Below are 23,304 nucleotides of genomic sequence, written 5' to 3'. Positions count from 1 at the left end.
CAGCTCATCAGTTACAACTTTCCTTTCTCCTCATACCTTTCCAGCCCTACTGAGAGCATGGAGGAGCCAGGGGGAGGGCAGAAGTGGTATCTGAATAGTAGTGAGGTGTTCCCAGGAAGCCTCTTTGTGTCCCTGAATCATACCTTCCTTGCTAATACCACTTCCTCAAAAACTGAGAGAAATTCAGTGCCCAAAAAACTTCATTTACACAGAGTTAAAGTTGACCTGCAGAAGCTTGTATCCTTTAAGAACATCAAATGCTCCTATACTTAAACCTCTGCAAACCAGGAAACACAGAGTTCAGGCACACACCAGTTCTACCCTGCACTCTTAACTCTGCCCACTTCGGGTGATATCCCTGTGATATGTCCCCTCCGGGGTGCCACCTGGAACTAAGGTACAGCTGAGCCCTCTGTTCTACCAATCTGGGTTCCTCTCACACTGTGACAAGCTGCAAAAAGCCCTCCAAACTTGCGCTAACACCAACATCCACAGGCAGGGATCACACCCAACTGTGTTCATGTATGCTCTGCCAGTCAGTGCGTGAACCAACAATAGATAGGCTCCAGCCAAAATACCCACAGCTCCCCAGCCTAGGAACCTGGATCTGTACCATCCTGCCCTGGTCAAAACTTGACCAGTATGAATTTATTACCTAGTCCACCCCTCCCTCAATGTGAAGAGGACGATGCACACACCGTTGTTAACTGAGCTGAGATTTTTTCCCAAACCCTTCACTCAAAAACACACTGGTTAAGATAAAACATAAAACAGATTTATTAACTACAGAAAGATAGATTTTAAGTGATAGCAAACAGATGAAAGTCAATTACCCTAAGAAATAAAACAAAACCACAATCTAAGCCTAATGTAATAGTTAGGATTTGAATCAAGCACTGTCTCACTCAGTTAGATAGTAACAATCAGGTTAGCTTTTGCATACACAGGCAGGCTTCCTTCTTTCCTGCCTGGGACTAGCACTTCTCCCCCAGTTCAGTCTTTTTTCCTTTGTTACTTTCAGATGTTGTGTTGTAGGGAGATTGAAGCCAAGTTTTATATCTTGCAACTTGCTGGAAAGCTCTTTTGCTGTGACCTGGGTCAAACTGTTCCCATTGTGTAGTGCTATGTCTGAGAGGTTTCTGTTGTACACAGCTCCTGGGGTAATCCATGTGCTTGTGTGTATTTCCCCAATAAGCAATCAACATTGTTTGGCCTTTTTATTGTTGTACCTGAAAGTCTACTTGTGGGTATTTTCAACCTCACAACATGTTTCTGTAGCACATACATAGCCAAACTTCATAACTTCACATATAGTGATAGTACTTACAGTCCAGTGAGATCTTAGTGTCTAGCAGGTCAGGACTTTTAGAATGATATTCACAAGGCATACTTTGTACAAAACATGTATAATTATATGACAGTGGTGAATATGGGGGTGCCAGGGTGTCACAAGCCCAGTCTGCCCCTGACAAGTGACATAGCACTTTCTTCTGCTAGATGATATGGAGTACTGGTGGAGACAAAGCACATAGGTACAGTAGGAGAAAATGTCAAACCGTGTCCTCAAAAATTGCGTTTACGTTGGGCTTAGTGAACATGAGCTGCCTCAGCTTGGCCTATACATACCCACTCCACCTATCCTGCACAGACTACTCCAATTTTGCCAGATGATAGCATCCCTTGTCCTAAGGATTCCTGGTGGAATATGTCCTACTCTTATCCGGGTCCTGTAGTGCGCTATCATGGATACTATCATTCTACTACAAATTGCCACATCAAGGTTGAACTGTGTTGCTCCACTCTTTGTACAACCCACATAACTCAGAACAAAAACGAGGGCTCCACATAGATGTAGATGCACCTCTCCGTATATTGTGGTGTGGGCTATTGCAACTTGCTACAAATAATCCCTGCACCAGTTTCTAAAGGGGACGTCTGTACGGCATCAGGGAGGTGTAATTTCCAGCTTAGGTAGACGAATACGCAATAGCTCTGCTCAAGCTAGCAAGCTAAAGTAGCAGTGTGGCCTGAGCAGCTAGCCATGACGAAGGACCTTAGATAGGATTGTACGCCGGTATTGAAGGAATGTAGCCATGAGGAAGGACCTTGGCTAGGATTGTACTCAGGTAGCTAGCCCAAACCACTATGCCTGTGCCACCCTAAAACTAGCATTGTGATTAGGTGCTGGCTTGAGCAGAATGCACACATGTCTACTCAAGATGGGAATTACAACTCCAGCTGCTGGGTAGATATACCCGAACAGTAAAGAGCCATTGAAGTTCATACTCCTGGGGGAATTCTGTGCTACTGCACATGCACAAAATTCATGCCTCCACAGATTTATTTGCTTCATTGCAGAAAAATTATTTCTGATGGCGAAGCAAAGGGAAGCTGCAAAAGTGGTCACGCGCCCCTCCCCCGCAGCGCAGGTGTGGCGTTTTGGGCATCTGGAGCAGCCAGCAGGGAGGTAAATCACTGCAGGTGGTTGGAGACGCACTGGCCAGTGGCTCCTACTCTGCATCATGCTCATCTCTAGTCCCAGCCGGGCTGGAGGCAGGGTATAAACGTCTGCTATCGGGGTTCGCCCCTCTCTGAGGCGGCTGGGAGCCAGGCCGCCTCACTACACAGGGCAACAAACGACAGCTCAGGGCGCAGACCCTCAGGCAGGGGCTGAGCAAACAGTTCAGTCTATTAAGCCCAGGCCCTGGGTCAGAGCGGGGCTGCAGACAACAGTTCAGGGCTCAGACCCTCAGGCAGGGGCTGAGCAGACAGTTCAGTAAGTTAAGCCCAGGCTCCTGGGCCTGAGTGTCGGGGCAAGGGGAAGACTGCCAGCCGTGAGTGGGGTGGCAAGGTAGGTGCAGGCCCGCCCACTCCTCTGCGTCCCAGCTCGGGGCCCTAATAGTGGCAGGCAGCCTGCCGCTGTGTCAGTGGGGATCCTGGCTACAACACACTGACATTGGCTCTGGGTGTGCTGCAGCCAGACTAGGGTCAGCTGCCCCCAGGCCACTTCCGACCTCCCTCTCTACCAGTACCTCTGTCTCAGCGGCATCTTCTGCAGCGTCCCACACCATGGGCTCCTCAGGATACTGAGCGAGGGGTAAACCGGGCAGCTCGTCGGGGTCTCTTTGTACAGGCCAGCCTAGGGACTCTTCCAGCGTCTGGTCGGCATCCAGGCTCCGCAGGTATGGCCAGTCTTCGGGTCAGTCGCAGGCGATAGGAGTCTCCCCATTGGGAACTAGGGCACCAGCATCTGACCTCTCCAGCAGCCAGCCAGCTTCTGAGCCCTGGAGCTGGGCTTTTATACTTCCTGCCCTGCGCCTTGACCTCTGGGGGGCAGGCACAGGCTCCTGCGACGTGCCCACTTTGGCGTCTCTAAGGGTTCACCCCTGTCTGGGGCAGCTGGGAGCCAGGCTGCCTCACTACATGGGGGAAGACGGGACTTTCTCTTCCCCTGCAAAGAGCGGCCATGGCTGGGTCAGGGAGCTGCTCCCTATTGGACAACCTCTGTGTATCCAGACCCCCCTCCAATATACCAGATACCCTCCCGAACCTCAACCTCTGCATCCAGACTCCAACCCCTGCACCTGGACCATCCCTTGCTGAATCTCCTGCACTCAAACCCCCACCTCAATGAGCCCCATCCCCCTACAGCCTCCTGATAAGCTCCCTGCACCCTCCTCCCACTGAGTCCCAACCAGTTGCTCCTGGACCCCGCCCCCACTGAGCCCCCAAACCAAGCCCCATCCCCCACAGCCTGACTTCCTGTGCTGAGCCCCAACCACCTTCACCTAGACCCTCCTGCAGAGTCCCATTCCCACTGTACCTGGAAACCCCCAACGAGCCCCTGTGGACCCCTCATACCAAGCTGCCCACACCCAGATTGCCCCACTTAGAAGCCACTCACCCACACCTGGATCCCCCCATACTAAGCCCTTCCATACTTAGATCCTTTCAGACTGAGCCTGCTTGCCCCACACCCAGATTGGGGGTGTCATAAACAGATAGCTAAGGGTTAATGTCTATTTCACCTGCAAAGGGGTAACTAAACACCTGACCAGAGGATCAGTCAGAAAACAAGATTTTTCAAATCTCAAGGGAGAGAACTTCTGGGTGTGTGTCTTTTTCTCTCGACTCTGAGAGTGAACTGTCTCTCTCCAAGCTTTCTAATCTTCTGTTTCCAAGTGTAAGTACAAAGGTAGAAGACAATAGGTTTTTATATTGTTTTTGTATTTACATGTGTGTAGTTTGCTGGAATGTTTTAAATTGTATATCTTTTTGGATAAGGCTGTTTATTCATTTTTCTTTTAAGCAATTGACCCTGTATATTGTCAACCTTGATACAGAGACCATTTTTATGTCTTTTTCTTTCTTTTTATATAAAGCTTTCTTTTTAAAACTTGTTGGATTTTCTTTTCTAGTTGAGGCTCAGGGGGATAGGAATCTCTGTGCCAGGGTTACGGTCTCTCTCAGGGAAAGACTGGGAGGGGGAAATCTCTTTGTGTCAGAGTTGCAAAGCTTACCTTTGCAGGGACTCTGACTGAGGGTGAAAGAAACTGGATCTCTCTGTTTTGCATTTCAAGGAATTGAAATAGGGTGATCGTCCAGGGCCATCCAGGGAGGGGAAGCCTGGGAGGAAATAAAGAGGAGACAAGGGGAGGGGGTTATTTCCCTTTGTTGTAGACTCAGGGCATCTGAGTCTTGGGGTCCCCCAGGGAAGGTTTTGGGGAGACCAGAGTGCGCCAGACACTGGAATCTGGCTGGTGGCAGCGCTATCAGATCTAAGCTGGTAATTAAGCTTGGAGGTTTCATGCTAGCATCTTATTTTCTGAACTCTAAGGTTCATATCTGAGTAGGAAAGCTATGACAGGGCTAGGGTTGGGTGTACATGCAAGACTCTCTCTCTCACTTGCTATCTTGGTTTGCATGGCACAGAGGGGCATGACCCCGGGGTATTTCTGGGGCAGACCCGGCCCTTGCACTCTGTCAGGGTGAGGTACAGCCTCACTGCCATGTCTGTGTCCCCAGGGGGGTGGGACTGCAGGGTGATCTCCCACCTCCGTGCAGCCAGTGGCCTGTGCTCCCCACTGCCATGCTGGAGCCTCCGCATATATTTATTGACAAAATATGCAGAATGTTGCAGAATTTTAAAATGATGTGTGCAGAATTTTTATTTTTTTGGTTCAGAATTCCCTCAGGAGTAATAAGTACATGCCGATAAATTAGAGAATACAATTCCATGCGACACAACACACCACATAAAATGGCACATTTACTTAGTCATTCCTCATAGTTGCATGTGGGGCAACCTTGGCTGAAACATACTTACAGTATATCCCCAGTGACGCTTGTTAACTCTGGGTGGTAGGGAAAGGTTGTGGGGCAGGATTAGTCTGTATCTTAAATCTGCAATTCCTGGTTTTCAGAGGATTAAGTATAGATGCATTTGACATTTGGAAAGGGTACAAGAGACTATCAGTCAACTTTAACTCTTGTGTTAACTAAGTATTTATTCTTTGTCCCAAAAAAGGATCCTGAATCATGATTCTAAATCCTTTTTTACAGTATGGCTTCACCAGACAAGAATAGGCCTCAGTTTATATGATGTGGCAGGACAGGGTTACCTCAGAGAATCGGTAAGTACTGCCCACTCAGTAAATTTAATGTACTTTATTCTGGGTAACTTATATCAACAGAGAGGATAAAGGTGACTTGTACTTTAATGTTTCTCAATTAGAGTAAGATCCCAATAGTCCAGACATCTTGGGTGACACCAAGTTCGTTTGGATAAAGAGGAGTTTATACAGAGTAGTAGAGATTTAATGGCAAGGGAATCGCTAGTTTGGGAGACATACTGGTAATTCCTTAGGGAGGTTGCAATACTAAGATTTCAGATAATTGATATTCTATTATATTTATTGATAAAGAGATGATATAAAAGACTGGTGCTAAAGATGCTCTTCAGATTATTTTATCTTTACACATGTAGCAGTCTTAAAAAATAAAATCTGTGATTGACTATTAAGCAAAAAGAACATCCAGATCCCACAATTGTGCACTGGCAGTTGGCAAAGATTCAGTTTATCACATATTCACGTGTATTTCCCCCTGCCCCGTTTTACTAATGAAACAGAGCCAGTCATAATGCCAGGTGTGCATTTTACATGGTGTTCATCTTGAAGAAACAACCTCAAGTGTACAGAAATATTTGTTTCATCATATGAGGGAGCAATGTCTCAGCACCCTCTGTTCTTCCTGTTGCTCCTGGTGTCTTTTAATTTTGACACAAAAAACTGCTGCTGTGTTGTCATATGCTCTTCTCCTGTCACTTTTACTGGCAATGGTATAAACCATCTGAATAGAGGTTTTAATTAGTCTCTAATTATTCAAGATACCATCTGATTTACTAGGTGCAGTAAATTTCTGAAATTTGTAGAGGAAGAGATCATCATTAGCCAAACTCAGGTTTAAAAATTGGAAGAAAGAGAGAGGTTTTAGGTGGTTAAATAACTGAAGCAGTACAGTGACATTGCTGCAGGATAATATTTTCAACAAATAAAACTTGTAAAGCAAAAGAATAATTTAAACAATTAATTTAAAATGAACAATGGCAATGTTTATAATCTCAAAGCATATCTTCTTTCCTTTTTTAATTTTGCAGGATTTAGAAAATTATATTTTGGAACTTATCCCTACTTTGCCACAGTTGGATGGTTTAGAAAAATCATTTTACTCGTTCTATGTCTGCACTGCTGTTAGAAAGTTCTTCTTCTTTTTAGACCCTCTGAGAACAGGTAAATTTATGTTTTCAGGCTCTCAAATATATATGGAAATGTTTTTACTTTTAAAATATGAATACTGAAGTTGTTTCTATCTTTATAACATTGTACAAATATTTTCATAGGCCCCAATCTTGCAGTCTGATCTGTGCGGACTGAACTCTACTGAAGACTGTGGGTTCTGCATAGGTTTAATGGTGTGTCTGCGCAGATCAGACTGCAGGATCAGAATCAGAATGAGTCCTAATGAAATACCACCTCAGAGTTGTACTCCAGATTATTTGCTTAGAAATTAAAAATAATATGTTGGGCTATACTGCGGCAAAAATAAATGAACTAGGATTAGCTTTATATTAATCCCCACTGCAGTTAAGTGCAGCACAACAACTACCTCAGTTCTGATGGTATTCTGCCAAGTAATCCTTCTCATAAAACACAAGCCAGAGATCTTTCTGTCAATCTGATATACTCTCATTAGTTGAATTTTTGAGTATCTCTGGCCTAATCTATACTAGAAAAGGTTGGTGGTATAGCTATCCCAGGAAACCCTCCTTGTGTAGACAGAGCTTCCACCATCAAAAGAGTGCTTTTGCAGGTATAGCTTATACCAGTTCCCTGAATGAAATAAGTTGTTTTGGCATGTTTTGCCACTATAACTACGCCTACATTAGGCCTTTTGCCAGTATAAAAAATGTTGTATTAAAGAAAAAAATCACACCCAACCACTGTTACTATCCTGTTAAAAGTTTTCAGTATAGACCTGGCCTATAACTTTCAGAAATGCACAAACACAAGTTGTTTATGTTTCACTTGTGACTTTGTAATAAACACTCATAATTTTGAACCTAATTGCCTGTCTTTAAAATTATGTAATTCCATAATGATTCCTTTTTGAACTGAGACACAGTTTACAAATGTCAGGCTTTGTTTTACGCTGTCACTAAACAGCTAATTTGTATTTTTTTTTAAAATGACTTGTGTTTGATCCTTAAATTTAACGTTTTAACTTGTGTCTCTGTGATAAGCTTTTTTATTGATTCTCTTTTTGAGGGGTTAGGAAACATAATTGATAATAAATTGCACTGTTTTTCCTGGTAATCTTTAGGACCCAATCCTGGTATCCTTATTCACTCAGTACCACTAAAGTAAATGGAACCTCTCAAGTGAGTAAGGCCAGGTTGATGTGTAACTAGGTGACCATGTTACAGATTTTTTTTTCCCCCCCCGCAGGCAAGATAAAGATACAAGATATTTTAGCTTGCAGCTTTCTGGATGACTTATTGGAGGTAAAAATCTCTTGAAATGTTTTGTTGTTTTCACTTTGCATTTCCTGAATTCTAACTGGATGCTTCCTTTTCATTTAGTTAAGGGATGAAGAACTTTCTAAAGAAAGTCAAGAAACAAATTGGTTTTCTGCTCCATCTGCATTGAGGGTTTATGGTATGTTCCTACATGCACAGTCATTTGTATTCACTAGCTTGCAAAATTTAGTCAGAGACTCAGTATTACCTTTCCTCTGTGGCCCTATATCTGTGTAAAACCCCACTGCTTAGATAATCTTTCTCTCCTGCTTCTTCCACTCTTCACTACATCCCTCTCACCGTCTGCATCATGTTCATGTTTTTGGTCCTCAAATTCACTATCTCTTACATCTCTCTTCATGCTCCTTAGACTCTTCCCTATCTTCTGTCCTAACTGCTCTCTATGTCTATTCCCACTCTTATCTGTGCATCTCTTCTTTATCCCTGAAACAGCCTCTTCCTTGTGTGCCATTCGCCCTCCATTCCTTCTTTAAAACTACTATTGCCACTAAACTTTCTTACATTGTTGCTCTCCATTTCTGTACTGAGGCTTGTTCTATTCCATGTACCATCTTCATGTGATTTATGCTGTTAGTGCTTTGGGGCAGGGACCTTGTCTTCCTACATTCTGTATATGCTTAGGGTGCACTATAAATATTCGTACGGAGCTAGAACATTGCAATTTAATAACTTTACTTAATAACGTATACTTTAATCCAAAATAATGTGAAATACGTTAAATGAACTTGACACTTCTGTGTGTTCTCACATTAAAATTTACTTCTTCTATGATGTAGGGAGATTTTATTGTATTTTCAGTCTATTTTTTTCTTCCTAGGCCAGTATTTAAATCTTGACAAAGATCACAATGGTATGCTCAGCAAAGAGGAACTGTCCCGCTATGGAACAGGGACTCTGACCAACATATTTTTAGATCGTGTCTTCCAGGAATGCCTGACTTATGATGGAGAAATGGTAATCATGAATCTCTAGCTTGCACTCCGATTTACACATCTGTACTAAAACTATGATAGATATATTAGTATAAGCATTATCTTTAAGACAAAGAACAGATTAAAGTAATATGACTATTTTATTTAGTACCTGCTTCTGCAACTTGAACAGAGCAGAAACTTAGCAAATATAATTATCTGATTATTACCAAAAAGTGTAATGTGTTATTCAAATATATTTTTCTGAAAGGAGATGAAATACCATTGTAACAAACCAAGATAATCCAGTATAAATTTTCCTCTCTAATAACTGAAGGCAGTAATGTTAACTAAATGTGGAGAAGCAGGAATGTTTTTGGAATGATTTTGGCTCTTTCTCTTTAAACAAAGAATGAAATCCAAATGGCAAGTAACTGAACAATGTTCATTAGAGAGCTGACCCAGCAGCTAGTTAAATAATAAACCTCATTGTGAAGTTAATGTGAGGCAGAAGACTATGGTGGTTTTGCTATATGCCTCCTACCGCTATGAGTGTGAATAGTGAGGAGCCTATAAACTAAAACTAAAGACTTAGGGTGGACAAAGACAATCAGTGAAAACGTATGTGTATATTGTTTATTGTGAAACACTTGATTTATAATGTATCACTGTTCTTTGTGTTTATGTTGAGATTGTTTATAAAATGCAAACTTAGTTAATTGTGAATTCACCCTAGTGTTCTGGGGCTCCAATTTTAAGCTAAACTGGAGGGGGTTGTGATGAATGCATAGAAATACAGTGTATATGTAACCGATGTAGGTAGCTATAGTTAATTGTTGTATTGTGATCAAGAAACCAAAGCAGTGGCACTAATGGAAAAAAGAGAAAGTATGATCCAAATTCTACTATTCAGACGCAGGGTCTGTTTGGTCCTATAAGTCCTGCAGCATTACTTACGCTGTTTTGAGAGTCCTGTGTTTTAGGTCCGTTGGTCATGTGGCCCACTCTCAGCCAATGGCAAGCCTATCAATATTTTAGTGCTATAAACTATTGACTAGAAGTGGAGGAAATTTTTGGAAACTACCTTGTCATATAGTCCCCATCTCAGCCAACTGGACTATGCTTGGCAATCTAAGGATGTAATAAACAAGTATTATTTAAATGTTTACAGCCTGTTTCATTTGGATTTCTGGACAGACTCCTTAGTTTACAAATAAAATGTTAGTGAAAAAGTATGGGTCTGCTGCCTCAGTAAATCATAGAAACAAACTTCTCCATTCACTTCAGTGGCAGCAACCATTTTCTGTTTCATGTTGTCGTCTTCCAAAAAACCCTAACAGCTACCCTACAGTGAAATAGCCACCAATTACAATGTTCCTGCTTGTAAAATCAGTTTAAAAAGATGACTGTAATAATCATGATTGTATTTTCTTTTAGGACTATAAGACCTACCTGGACTTTGTGCTTGCATTAGAAAACAGAAAGGAACCTGCAGCTCTACAATATATTTTCAAACTGCTTGATATAGAGAACAAAGGATACCTGAATATTTTTTCCCTGAATTATTTCTTTAGGGTAAGTCTCTATATGTGTGTTGTTATAGTCTCTGTGCTTCTACTTACAGATCTACAGGGAATCACTTTAAATTACCTATGCTCACTATGAGGTTTTTGTCAACTTTAAAAAGATTTTAAAAAAAGGTTTTAAATGTTAAAACCCCACATTCTAAAACTTGGAAATAATTCAGAAGGCATTTTCAACATCTTACCTGCATTAGAAACTAAACTGCTTTGATTTAATTTAAATCAATAGAAAATAATTTTGGTGTTCCAACAGTTGAAATTGGCCTATAATGAAGACTTACTTACAAGGTAGAAAAATAAAGACAACTGTATGGGATAGTCTTAATTTCTTTATATACAGCATTTCAGTGCCTCAGAGGATCCAAAATGCATTAGAAGTAATAGAAAATGCATGGTAGTTCTGTGCAGTCACTTAAAGGATTTTATTTTAGTATGCAGATTACAGAGACATAGGACTGGAAGGGACCTCAAGAGGTCATCTAGTCCAGTCCCCTGCTCTCATGGAAGGACTAAGTATTATCTCTAGACCATCCCTGACGGGTATTTGTCTAACTTGCTTTTAAAAGTCTCCAATGATGGAGATTCCACAACCTCCCTAGGCAATTTATTCCATTGCTTAACTACCCTGACAATTAGGAAGTTTTTCCTAATGTCCAACCTAAACCTTCCTTGCAGCAATTTAAGCCCATTGCTGCTTATCCTATCCTCAGAGGTTAAAGAGAATAATTTTTCTCCGTCCTCCTTGTAACAACCTTTTATGTACTTGAAAACTGTTATCATGTCACCCCTCAGTCTTCTCTTCTCTGGACTAATCAAACCCATTTTTTTTTCAATCTTCCCTCCTTGGTCAGGTTTTGTAGACCTTTAATCATTTTTGTTACTCTTATCTGGATTTGCTCCAATTTATCCACATTCTTTTCTGAAATGTGGCACCCAGAACTGGACACAATACTCCAGTGAGGGCTAATCAGCATGGAGTAGAGCAGAAGAATTACTTCTTGTGTCTTGCTTACAACACTCCTGCTAATACATCCCAGAATGATGTTTAGCTTTTTTTTGCAACAGTGTTACACTGTTGACTCATATTTAGGCTTGTGATCCACTGATGACCCCCAGATCCCTTTCTGCAGTACTCCTTCCTCACTAGGCAGTCATTTCCCATTTTGTATGTGTGCAACTGATTGTTCCTTCCTAAGTGGAGTACTTTGTATTTGTCCTTATTGAATTTCAATTTTCTGTTTACTTCAGACCATTTCTCCAGTTTGTCCAGATCATTTTGAATTTTAATCCTATCTCCAAAGCACTTGCAACCCTCCCAGCTTTGGTATCACCACTTGTAATCCCCAGCGTCCCTTTATCTGCTGCAGAAACGGCTGCCTTATACGACGAGTTGGACTCCTCAGCCCTGGAGTGGTGGAAGCATAAATGGGATGTCTTACCATAGCCTGCATGTGACAGGACTACTGCACGTGTACCTGGATTGAACCTCATTCAGATCTCTGTGTTTCCCGCGCCATCCTCGCGCGAGTGAGTCTAAGTCACTGTGAATGAGAATCTGGATATGAGTCAATAGTGTGCCCTTGTTGCCAAGAACGCTGGCAGCATATTGGGCTGCATTAGTAGGAACATTGCCAGCAGGTCAAGGGAAGTAATTATTCCCCTCTATTCGGCACTAGTGAGACCACATCTGGAAAATGTTGTCCAGTTTTAGGCCCCCCACTACAGAAAGGATGTGAAGTAATAGGAGAGAGTCCAGCAAAGGACAACAAAAATGATTAGGAGGCTTGGGCACAAGATTTACAAGGAGAGACTGAGGGAACTGGGTTTCTTTAATCTGCAGAAGAGAGGAGTGAGGGGGGATTTGATAGCAGCCTTCAATTACCTGAAGTGGGGTTCCAAAGAGGATGGAACTCAGCTGTTCTCAGTGGTGGCAGATGACGGAACAAGAAGCAATGGTCTCATGTTGCAGTGGGGGAGGTCTAGGTTGGATATTAGGAAACACTATTTCACTAGGAGGGTGGTGAAGCACAGGAATGTGTTACCTAGGGAGGTGGTGGAATCTCCATCCTTAATGGTTTTTAAGGCCCATCTTGACAAAGCTCTGGCTGGGATGATTTAGTTGGGGTTGGTCCTGCTTTGAGCAGGGCGTTGGACTAGATGATCTCCTGATGTCTCTTCCAACCCTAATCTTCTATGATTAGGTTGGTTTGACACAATTCGTTCTTGACAAATCCAGACTGACTCTTACTTATCACTTTATTATCTTCCTGGTATTTGCAAATTGATTGCTTAATGATTTGCTCCATTATCTTTCAGGATACTAAAGTTAAGCCAACTGGTCTGTAATTCCCCAGGTTGTCCTTATTTCCATTTTTATAGATTGGCAATATATTTGCCCTTTTCAAGTCTTCTGGAATCTCTCCCATCTTCCATGACTTTTCAAAGATAATTGCTGATGGCTCAGATATCTCCTCAGTCAGTTGCTTGAGTATTCTAGGATGTATTTCATCAGGTCGTGGTGACTTGAAGACATCTAACTCGTCTAAGTAATTTTTAACTTGTTCTTTCCCTATATTAGCCTCTGATCCTACCTCATTTTCACTGGCATTCACCTATGTTAGTTATCCAATTGCTGTTAACCTTTTTGATGAAAACCAAAACAAAAAAGTCATTTAGCACTTCTGCCTTTTCCACGTTTTCTGTTATTGTTTTTCTCCCCTCATTGAGTAATGGGCCTACCTTGTCCTTGGTCTTCCTCTTGCTTCTAATGTATTTGAAGAATATTTTATTGTTACCCTTTATGTCTCTAGCTAGTTTAATTTCGTTTTGTGCCTTGGTCTTTCTAATTTTGTCCCCACATACTTGTTGTTTGTTTATATTTATCCTTTTGTCATTTGACCTAGTTTCCACTTTCTGTAGGACTCTTCTTTGAGTTAGATCATTGAATATGTCCTGGTTAAGCCATCATGGTCTCTTGCCATACTTCATGTCTTTCCTACACAGTGGGATAGCTTGCTCTTGTGCCCTTAATAATGTTGCTTTGAAAAACTTATCAAGTCACTCAGTTTGCTAAAGACAGCCTTCTTGAAATCCATTATCTTTATTGTACTGTTTTCCCTCCTACCATTCCTTAGAATCATGAACTCTACCATTTCATGATCACTTTCACCTAGGCTGCCTTTCACTTTCAGATTCTCTACCAGTTCTTCCCTTTTCATCAAAATCAATCAAGAACAGCCTGTCCCTTAGTAGCTTTCTCCACCTTCTGAAATAAAAAATTGTCTCCAATATAATTCCAAGAACTTGTTGGATAGTCGGTGCCCTGCTGTATTATTTTCCCAACAGATGCCTGGGTAGTTGAAGTCCCCCATCACTAAGGATACATTTTAGTCACGGGTATTTTTAATAAAAGTCATGGACAGGTCACGAGCAGAAAAGAAAAATTCACAGCCGTGACCTGTACTAAAAATACCCCTAACTAAAACTGGGGGAGGGAACTCAGGGGGCACTGCAGGTGCTGGGGTTGGGGGGGTCACAGCCTGGGGAAGCACCGTGGGTGCTGGGGAGTGGGGTGCGGGTGCTCGGGGGGCGAGTCGTGGCTTTGGGAGGGTGCAACCTGGGCAGGGTGCTGTGGGTGCTGGAGGGGGGGCACAGGGGAAAGTTGAGGCCTGGGGGATGTCACACAGGGGTGGGGGGGGGGGGGCTGGACCGGCTCCTTACCCAGCTCCTGGGAAGTGGTGGCCCTAGCTCCCATACTCCACATGTTGCTTTGGATGATTTTGTTAATTGTCTAAAAAAAGCTTTCTCCAGCTCTTCTTCTTAGTTAGGTGTTCTATGGTAGACCCCTACCATGACATCACCTTTAGTTTTTCAACTCTTTTATACTTATCCAGAGACTTTCAACAAGTCTGTCTCCTATTTCCATCTCAACTTCAGTCCAAGTGTATACATTTTTAATATATAAGGCAACGCCTCCTCCCTTTTTTCCCCTGCCTGTCCTTCCTGAGCAAGCTGTACCCTTCTATACCAATATTCCAGTCATGTTTATTATCCCACAAAGTCTCAGTGATGCCAACTGACAGACTTGTGTTTAACTTGCATTTTCAAGCATTTCATTTATTAACATTTCAAGATTGCACACTAACTCATTGCACTTTCTAAGGCTCTGTGAATCAAATATTTTTCTCAATATTTAGCTGTGAAGAAGGTTCCCATAGTTAAGCTTCCATTAAAAAAAAAGTCATTAAAATTACTCTAATTCCAAATTTACTTTTCTGTAACGTTATCTCCCTTTGGCTTGCAACTTTCCCTTCAAACTTTCCATATGGTTGAATCTCCTTGAAAACTTATGCAGTGCCTATATTTGCAGAAAATAGACTGTAAGTAAGAAAAGTTATCAATTATTTTTGGTGTTGATAGCTTGGGGCTCAATCCTGGCTTTGACTGATGTCAGAGGGAGTTATTTGCCTGATCTTGTTCTCGGGGGTAAGATCCTTCTTCAGCAACAATTGTGTCAGATAAAGTTAGAATCACAAATATGGCATTTTGTATCAAGATACTAAAATCAACTGCATTTCATTGTATTCAAGCCTGCACTATCCAAATCAAGAACAAGTACATATTCATTCAGCTCATTAAACATTCAGACATAGCTCATAAAGTCTTATTTATAGTCTTATGCCCTTTGCTGCTGTTCAGTAATAAATCTTCTGTCTATTAAACAGACACCCTTTACTGATTGTGCTTTTCCAGAATGATATAATTGAAGTCACTATCTTTCAACAGAAATCTTCCAAATAAATACTGAAACCGTTTCAAAGCTTTTTCAGTAAGTGCTGTGCTGGTACAGAATCCAGCCTGAGCTGAATTCTATACAGAGCATGAAACAGGTTCACTTTAGGATTGGCTTGTTGCTGGTGGTTCAGATGGTGCCAGAGAATTGTAATAAAAGAACTTGGTGACAATTTTGTCACATTTGACAACTTGTAGTAGTTCTTAAATTATATAAAGCATGATTACCAATTTCACAAGGTAAATCTGCATGAATTGGTATCCTCACTATCTGATCCAACACCTATTGAAACCAGTGGAAAGACTCTCCTTGACTTCAGGGGACATTTAATGAGGCCCTTAAGTTGTACTCCCTCAACCATGGCACCATGTGTTTTCTGCTGCTAAATACTGTTGGGTTGGTTATTACCATGTTGCATAGCTTCATTTAGTTAACTTACTCAATTTGTTAGTGCGTTGTACAAAGATGCTGACCTTCTCTTCCCTGCTTGTGGTTTAGTTTAGCTACTGCTGTGAATTATTTTAACCAACCAGAATCCAGGTTCCATCTTTCAAAGTAACTTGCTATAGAAAATAGATACAGAACTCTGTCACAGCATTGATTGGTCCATCTTCTGATTAGTTTTTCCCCCCTTTCTGTACAATTTACAAAGGTCCACTCAAATGTTTGGACAGAATTATGTAGTGAATGAAACATGTTGTGCCTCAACTCTCTCCTATGGCAAGGAATCACTGTCTTTATTCATTGAGTTTCTAAATGTAATAGGTATAGCGCTATCTCAAATTTTGTCTAATAAAAAAATCTAGAGAATAAAAAGATGTGTTTTGTTTCAAATTGGCTTCAGACTAGGGTGTATTTCCATGTGATGTTAAGTTCAAATATGTTTTACACTGCAACATTGCATTTTGTTCAGATTATTCATTTCTTTAATCTGCAAGGTTTCATTCAGTTAATACAGAACCGGTTGTATTTTTTGCTGTGGAATGTTTAGATTCCACAGCAAAGCATAATAGTTTACGTAACACCCTGTGTCTCAAAACACTTTACAACCTATATAATCTTGGTACAGTACCACTATAATGCAGTCACCTCTGTAATGGAGGGTGGCAGGTAGTTGGGGTACAGCAGAGTAATTTTTATTAGATTGTGTGATCATCTGCACCCTTTCTCCATACAGGTGACTCCCTGTCTTTGCAATAATGTCAGTAAGGCCCTTCAGTTGTCGATATCAAACTTTGAATTGGTCTTTCTTATCCACAGCAGTAAATCTGTTGTCTTATGTTTATCAAAGTGAGCTACAGAGAAAAATATTAAGGCTTGTTCTACAATGAGTCAAGTCAGCTTGACTATGTTGCTCAGGAAGAATCCACACCCCTGAGTGGCATAGTTAAGCAAACCTGAGCCCCAATGTAGGCAATGCTAAGTCTATGTAAGAATTATTCTGTTGATTTAGCTACTGCCTTTTGGGAAGATGGATCACCTATGCCAAAGGGAGAACCCTTGCTGTCAGCATAGATAGTATCTACACTGAAGCACTATAGCAGCTCTCGCATTTCAAATGTGGACAAGTCCTAAGTGTGCTCTTACCAGGTCACTAGCAGTTTGGCAATTTGTGCAGGACCAAATTAAGGCAATCTGGGGCCTTCAGGTATACCCCCACTTGGGGCCTCTGTGATCCTTCCTCAGCCATGTCCCTCATTTGCATGACAGGTGCTTTTATAGCTAAAATGAATCAGGCACTTCACACTTTTAGGCTGTCTGCAGACTATAAGGCAGGCCTCAGTTACACCTGGGTCACATTTTCAAGCTTTTTGTTGCAGCTGTGAGAGTTAGAAACAATTTTTTTCACTAAACGTTAAGATTGAGCTCATCATGTCACTCCAGAAGCTGAAGGCCCAGGCATATAGGGTATATTTACACTGGAGCTGGGAGCATGCTTCCCTGTCCTGGTGAACAGACGTGCTCTAGCTCTGCTTGAACTAGCACACTAAAAATAGCAGTGTGGATGTCGTGGCACAGGCTACCAACCTAGCATTAGGTGGGCTGGTACTTACTGAGTGGCTAGCCTATGCTACCACCTGTGTCGCAATGGCCACAATACTATTTTTAGCACAGTAGCTCAGAGCTAGTGTCATAAACATACAGCTAAGGGTAGAATAAAATCCCTCCTTTACCTGTAGGAGGTTAAAAAGCTCAAATAACGTGGTTGGCACCTGACCAATAACGGGAGAAGCTACTTTCAAATCTAAGGGAGAAGGTTTTTGCTTTGTGTGGTTCTCTCTGAGACAAAGGGAGAGACCAAGCAAGTAATCCAGCACCGACTCAAATCATTTATCTAATATTAGAGAAATAGTAAGCAATAGCAAGGAAATGCATTAGATTATCTTTTGTTTTAGCTTGTGACTTTTCCCTGTGCTAAGAGGGAGGTTTATCCCTGTTTTTGTAACTTTGAAGTTTTGCCTAGAGGGGAACCCTCTGTGTTTTAAATCTTATTACTCTGTAAAATTACCTTCCATCCTGATTCTGCAAAGGTACTACTTTTACTTTTATTTCCTTTATACTAAAGTTCTGTTTTTTTAAGAACCTAAAAACCCCAGGGTTTGGTCTGGTCTGTGCTCATCTTGTTTACCTATCTGGTTGGTAGATTATTCTTAAGCCTCCCCAGAGTTCAAAGTGGGGAGGGAACCCTGACAGCTAGCAAATGTCCGTTTATCCAGTTGCATTTCTCCTGCTGTGCATGCTGCCAGTCACAGTGTTGACATACCCAGAGTGACTGACCTTAATCCAATCCTGCCTTTGTGGATAATTTAATTCCAGTTGCTTTCATTGTCTGGATTGCTCACTCTGTTCATGGAAGGAAGGATGGGTTGCAGCCACTACCACTATGGTTAACATCTCTTTCTTTAGATATGTAGTGTAGCTGTAGCTGTGTCTGTCCCCAGATATTAGCGAGTAAAGGTGGATGAAGTAATATCTTTTATTAGACCAACTTCTGTTAGAGAGGGAGACAAGCTTTTGACCTGAAGAAGAGCTCTGTGTGGCTCGAAAGCTTGTGTCTCTCACCTACAGGAGTTGGTCCAATAAAAGATCTCCCCCACCTTGTCCCTTTTTAGACAATTTTTTTTTAAAATCTAGTACTGAACAGCTGTAGAACACTACATTATTTGTTTTGTTTCTTTAGTTTCTACTGCTCTGACAGCTTTTCTTTTCCTATAGGCTATTCAGGAACAAATGAAAATCCATGGACAAGAACCAGTTTCTTTTCAAGATGTCAAGGTTAGCTTTCCCTAAATAGAGAGTACTGTGTGCGCATAACTGGAATTTTTGAATTAAACATATTTGAAATTTTACTTGCACAGTATTGTTGCCACTGGGTATTTGTGAGCTGTTACGTCAACTTTGTCATGCTGTAAAAAAATATAACTCATCAGCAATGTGACCGTGGAAATTCCCCTTCATTCTAGACTAATTATTCTGAAAGCAAAGTTTTTAGTACTCAGCTTTTCTTAGTACATTTTTTTCTGATGCAAGTACCTACAGTAAGCACACATGGAACCTCACCTTTGGTTTTAGATGCTTGACAATAATTGGAAGTTTCTTACTTGTAAAGAAATCAAATAGCTCTACCTTGAGAGCTGCCAGTAACTAAAAGCATACTACATCTTACTGATAATATTCTAACATAATATTAGATAGCAGTTCCCTATTTAGTTTCAGAAGTCTTGAAATACTGCAAGTGACTCATGTTTAATGAAGAAAAATTCCATAACATTAGGTAGGGATTTGCCTGATATCTTTGTGTTTTGTTGTTTTTTAAAGTGGCAGGGCTTCATGCTGCCTTTCTGAGCCCACCATATGTCCTCTCTGGCTGAGTAAGACCATTATTAGAAGGGCAGTGTACTCAGCTACCAGCTCCGTACTTAAGATGCAGTCTTATTTTAGATCAAAGCTTCATGAGTGAGGGGCACAGACTGCCCAGATGATCATTCTGTACATGCTAGGGATAAATTAAATCACTATTCTGCTTATGAATGTGCCTCTTAATTCTATGGTTTTCCTTTCATAGGATGAAATCTTTGATATGGTGAAGCCTAAGGATCCGTACAAGATCTCCCTTCAAGACTTAATCAACAGTAGCCAAGGAGACACTGTTACCAGCATTCTAATTGATCTGAATGGCTTCTGGACCTATGAGAACAGAGAGGTTCTTGTAGCAAGTGATAATGACAATACTACAGATATTGACGACACATAACAGGAATACACTGTACTCATAGAAATGTGCCTAAATATGCACAAACTCTGAAGCTGCAGGCCTATCCATTATACAAATAAGACACTTCCATCTTCCCCCAGATGTGTGGTGTTAAAACTTTGTATAGGGATTGTCAAATTTACAAATGGTGAAGCCAAAATCACTACAGTGCTATTTAAGAGGCAACAGTGGTTTGATTTTAGTAAGCTGAAGAGATTGTTTGGAATCTTTTTTCAACCTACAGTAGCAAGTAACATTTTTTCAACATTTTGTTCTAGGACATATATTAAAACCTGCAGGATAGTAAGGATGGGATTTCCAAAAATATCCAGTGTTGGCCTGTTTCTGCTACTGCTGAAGCCAGTAGGAATCTTGGGATTGATCTAACACCACTGTATTTGATGTCAGTTTTTAAACCTGTCATATGTAGTGTTCACTAGCAACTAAGTGTTAAGCATGTTATGTATGCAGTATGAACTGTTTCCTCCCCCTGCATTGTTCAACTATAGATGAAGGTTTTGTATAAATAAAAATTTGAATTATTTTAGTAGGAGGGAGAATAAGCAATTAACGGTGATCTGACAAGCAGAGTTTAACACCCACACTAGCATCTGTGGTAGACACACAAAAGTACTGAATGGCATAAGTGAACTGTCTTGTCTGTGAGGAACATGCACTGGTTTAACTTGAATGTTTCAAAACAATATTAGTGCATCTACAGAGGTGTTTGCAGCACTTTAAAGAGTCTATTGTTGCTTAGCTTAAGTCTGTTCAGAAATTTATTTAAGCTACGTGCAAGTATTTACAGCAGGGTTTTCATTGGTTTAATTAAATCATACCACTAGTCAAACTGGAACACCTCAAGGCCTTACTTTCACTCCTGTATATTACCCCAGAAGGACTGAGTTGAGTACAGAGAAGTTTTCACTAATCTTGCCCTATCGCTATAGACATAACTGCTTCCAAAATGTGGTGATTTAAGCTAAAATGACAGTGCTGCCCTTGGATTGATACATATTTATCTCTCAGTAGTACTAAGCCTCCCAAGTCAGATGGTAAAATGTATAATAATAATAGGTATATCTCCCATCTCCTAGAACTGGAAGGGACCTCAAAGGGTCATCAAGTCTAGCCCCCTGCCTTCACTAGCAGGACCAAGTACTGATTTTTGCCCCAGATCCCTAATTGGCCCCCTCAGGGAGGGAACTCACAACCTGGGTTTAGCAGGCTAATGCTCAACCCCCTGAGCTATCCCTCCTCACAAAAATCCCAATTATGCCTGGGTGCAGAGTTCAGCTCAGGATGCATTTTGTGACTTGGAGGAAGTGAGACACCCTTGAGTTTCAGTGTCTAAACAGATGTCCTTAGGAGGACATAGACTTAATGGGCATGCATCTAAAGCCAGGTCTACACTGCGACTTTAAATCGGTTTAATGGCCGATATACTGATTTAACGCTGTATCCGTTCACACGACGTCGTCATTAATATCGAGTTAACCGCCTCCTTAAATCGATTTCGGAACTCCTCCCAAACGAGAGGAGTAGCGCTAAATTCGATAGTGATAACTCGGATTGATTATTCCGTGGACGAAAATCGATCCGTTATTGCCTCTCGCGCGGCATTCACACCGAAGTGCGGCAGTGACCACCGCAAATCATTGACACCAATCTGAACTACAAGGATCAGCGGCAGGTAAACACAGAAACCCCCGAACTTTCGAATTTAGGCATTTAAATCCTGCATTGTCAGCGCGGAATCTGATCACGACAGGCTGCGAGCAGTCCAAATCCAAAAAATACTCCAGCATGGACGTTAACGGGAGATAACTAAGGTCTGATCGCTGTATAGACACAAAAATCTTTTATCCAAGCTTCGTACGTTACAGAAACAACGAACAATGCCAAAAGCGTTATAAAACTAAAAAACTGGCAAGAGCGCATACCACCATGCGTGACAAAAGCTAACGGATAGCACCAGAAACTCAATGACCTCCAATAGGAGGAGGGGTACTGAACTCCAGCTAATCACCACATCCACATCACTCGAAAATTTATTGCAGAGCCTCAAAGCCATGTCTCTAGCGCAAACACAGGCTGCCAAATGTTCAAGTGGAAACACTCCTCATCTTTCTTTCCCCCCGCCCCACACAACGTAAAATATCCAGTAATGAAAAACATCCCTTTCTACTTTCTATTCAAACCATACAACCGCTAAATGTTATCGAATGCTGCTGTAGACGCGCGAGCGGATGCTAAACTAGCATCTGAAGCATTATCCGCTATCCTCTCCATCTCCCTCCTCTCTGGGGTGAAGATAGTATCTCAGGACTGCCACCATCCAGAGAAACCCACCCAATTCTCAACACGAGGCAAACATGCTACGGATGAATAAAACAAGAACAGTAATAGGATAGAAGACGCTAATATACTAAGCCTAATCCAATTAAGGAAACTTAGGCTGAAAATCAATCGCATCACATTTGATTGACTACGCTTGCATAGAGTAATTCCTCCTATGGATGCTCATAAAAACTAGAGTACCATAAAGAATCGCGCTACTGTCAATAGCCCGGAAAGCTGCCTCCAATGCCTCCCCCTCGCACACTATTCATTTCTCCACAACAAAGTCTCTGATTTCCTATTCTGATTCCTTAATACTTCATGACACAAACGGGAGCACGGACACGGTAAGCCCAGAAGGTTTGAGGGACAGAAAGCATACGGTGCCTTTCTTGCAGCCCAACCCCTGAAATACTACACGACAACCCTGTTGCCTCTCGATAAAAAAACTAGGAATCTTTACAAGCGTGCCTATTATCTACGCAAAGCTAAGACAGGACCCCACAGTACAATGCTCTGGCCGCAAATCCGAACTCGATCGGAGGCGGTAAACAGGGAATCCCCGATAAGCCTTTAACATGAACATTTCCTCTTCACGTCCACTCGAATCACCACCGGTGGCGATCTGATTATTCAATATGCCAAAAGTACTCCTCATGAACATAACGGGAAGATACAGATGTCAAATCCCGCTAAGTAGGTTGAGAGCACAATCTCTAGTTAAATCAACTCCGTATAAGACATGAACTGCCCAAAGCTTGAAAAATAACTAAGAAATCACAGAGTCGGCGGACCACCACATACGGAAAGCCAACACTCAAACGGAGGTCATCGAAGAAGAGGGGTGAAATGAGACTACAGCTAACTCAAAATCCTCCCACAGAAATCGTCTCCAAAAATGATTTGCATTTTTGGCTGCAGAGCGCCCAATGTCTTCAGCATATATCAATAGGTTCTGCGTGTTCATCACAGGAACATCTCAGTCATTTTTCCCCCCTCCAGCACGTATCATATAATGAACTAAACTAATTCCTCTTGAGAAAATTAAATTCACCATGCCGTGTACTGAACTCTGTGGCAGATCGCGATTCTGCTGCGGTGAAAAGCCAGAACCCGCTCCTCTCTTGCCCCTCCCAGGTGTAGAACCTGCCTCATGAGTATCCCTGCTCATGTGCGCCGGGCCCGGGTGAAAAGGAATACTCCCTTTTCATGAACAGTGATGGTACCTAGGCAGAACGCACTGTATAACGTCCATCTATCACCTGGGGCTGAAAGCTTGCCTCAGACCAGCCTTATCCCTCTCTTCGAAAAAAGAATCTGAACTG

At 41.7% G+C, this 23,304-nt stretch overlaps 1 protein-coding gene across 5 annotated transcripts in view; it reads left to right on the top strand.

The window, feature by feature from the left end:
• The window catches only part of PPP2R3C (protein phosphatase 2 regulatory subunit B''gamma), a 28,739-nt gene extending 8,547 nt beyond the window's left edge, over positions 1–20,192 (top strand). For all 5 annotated transcript variants that reach the window (XM_032762841.2, XM_032762840.1, XM_032762842.2 and 2 more), the window contains exons 6-13: positions 5,563–5,633; positions 6,659–6,791; positions 8,007–8,062; positions 8,141–8,216; positions 8,916–9,052; positions 10,447–10,584; positions 18,601–18,660; positions 19,451–20,192. In XM_032762841.2, the coding sequence (XP_032618732.1) occupies positions 5,563–5,633; positions 6,659–6,791; positions 8,007–8,062; positions 8,141–8,216; positions 8,916–9,052; positions 10,447–10,584; positions 18,601–18,660; positions 19,451–19,639 (860 nt within the window). In that variant the 3' untranslated portion in view covers positions 19,640–20,192. The remainder of the gene's footprint in view (positions 1–5,562; positions 5,634–6,658; positions 6,792–8,006; positions 8,063–8,140; positions 8,217–8,915; positions 9,053–10,446; positions 10,585–18,600; positions 18,661–19,450) is intronic.
• Positions 20,193–23,304: the final 3,112 nt, after the last annotated feature.

This window comes from Chelonoidis abingdonii, chromosome 4, assembly GCF_003597395.2.
Source record: "Chelonoidis abingdonii isolate Lonesome George chromosome 4, CheloAbing_2.0, whole genome shotgun sequence".
In the NCBI taxonomy this organism is placed as follows: Eukaryota; Metazoa; Chordata; order Testudines; family Testudinidae; genus Chelonoidis; species Chelonoidis abingdonii.
The sequence above is the reverse complement of the archived record's forward strand: the minus strand, read 5'-3'. Positions and strand labels throughout refer to the sequence as shown.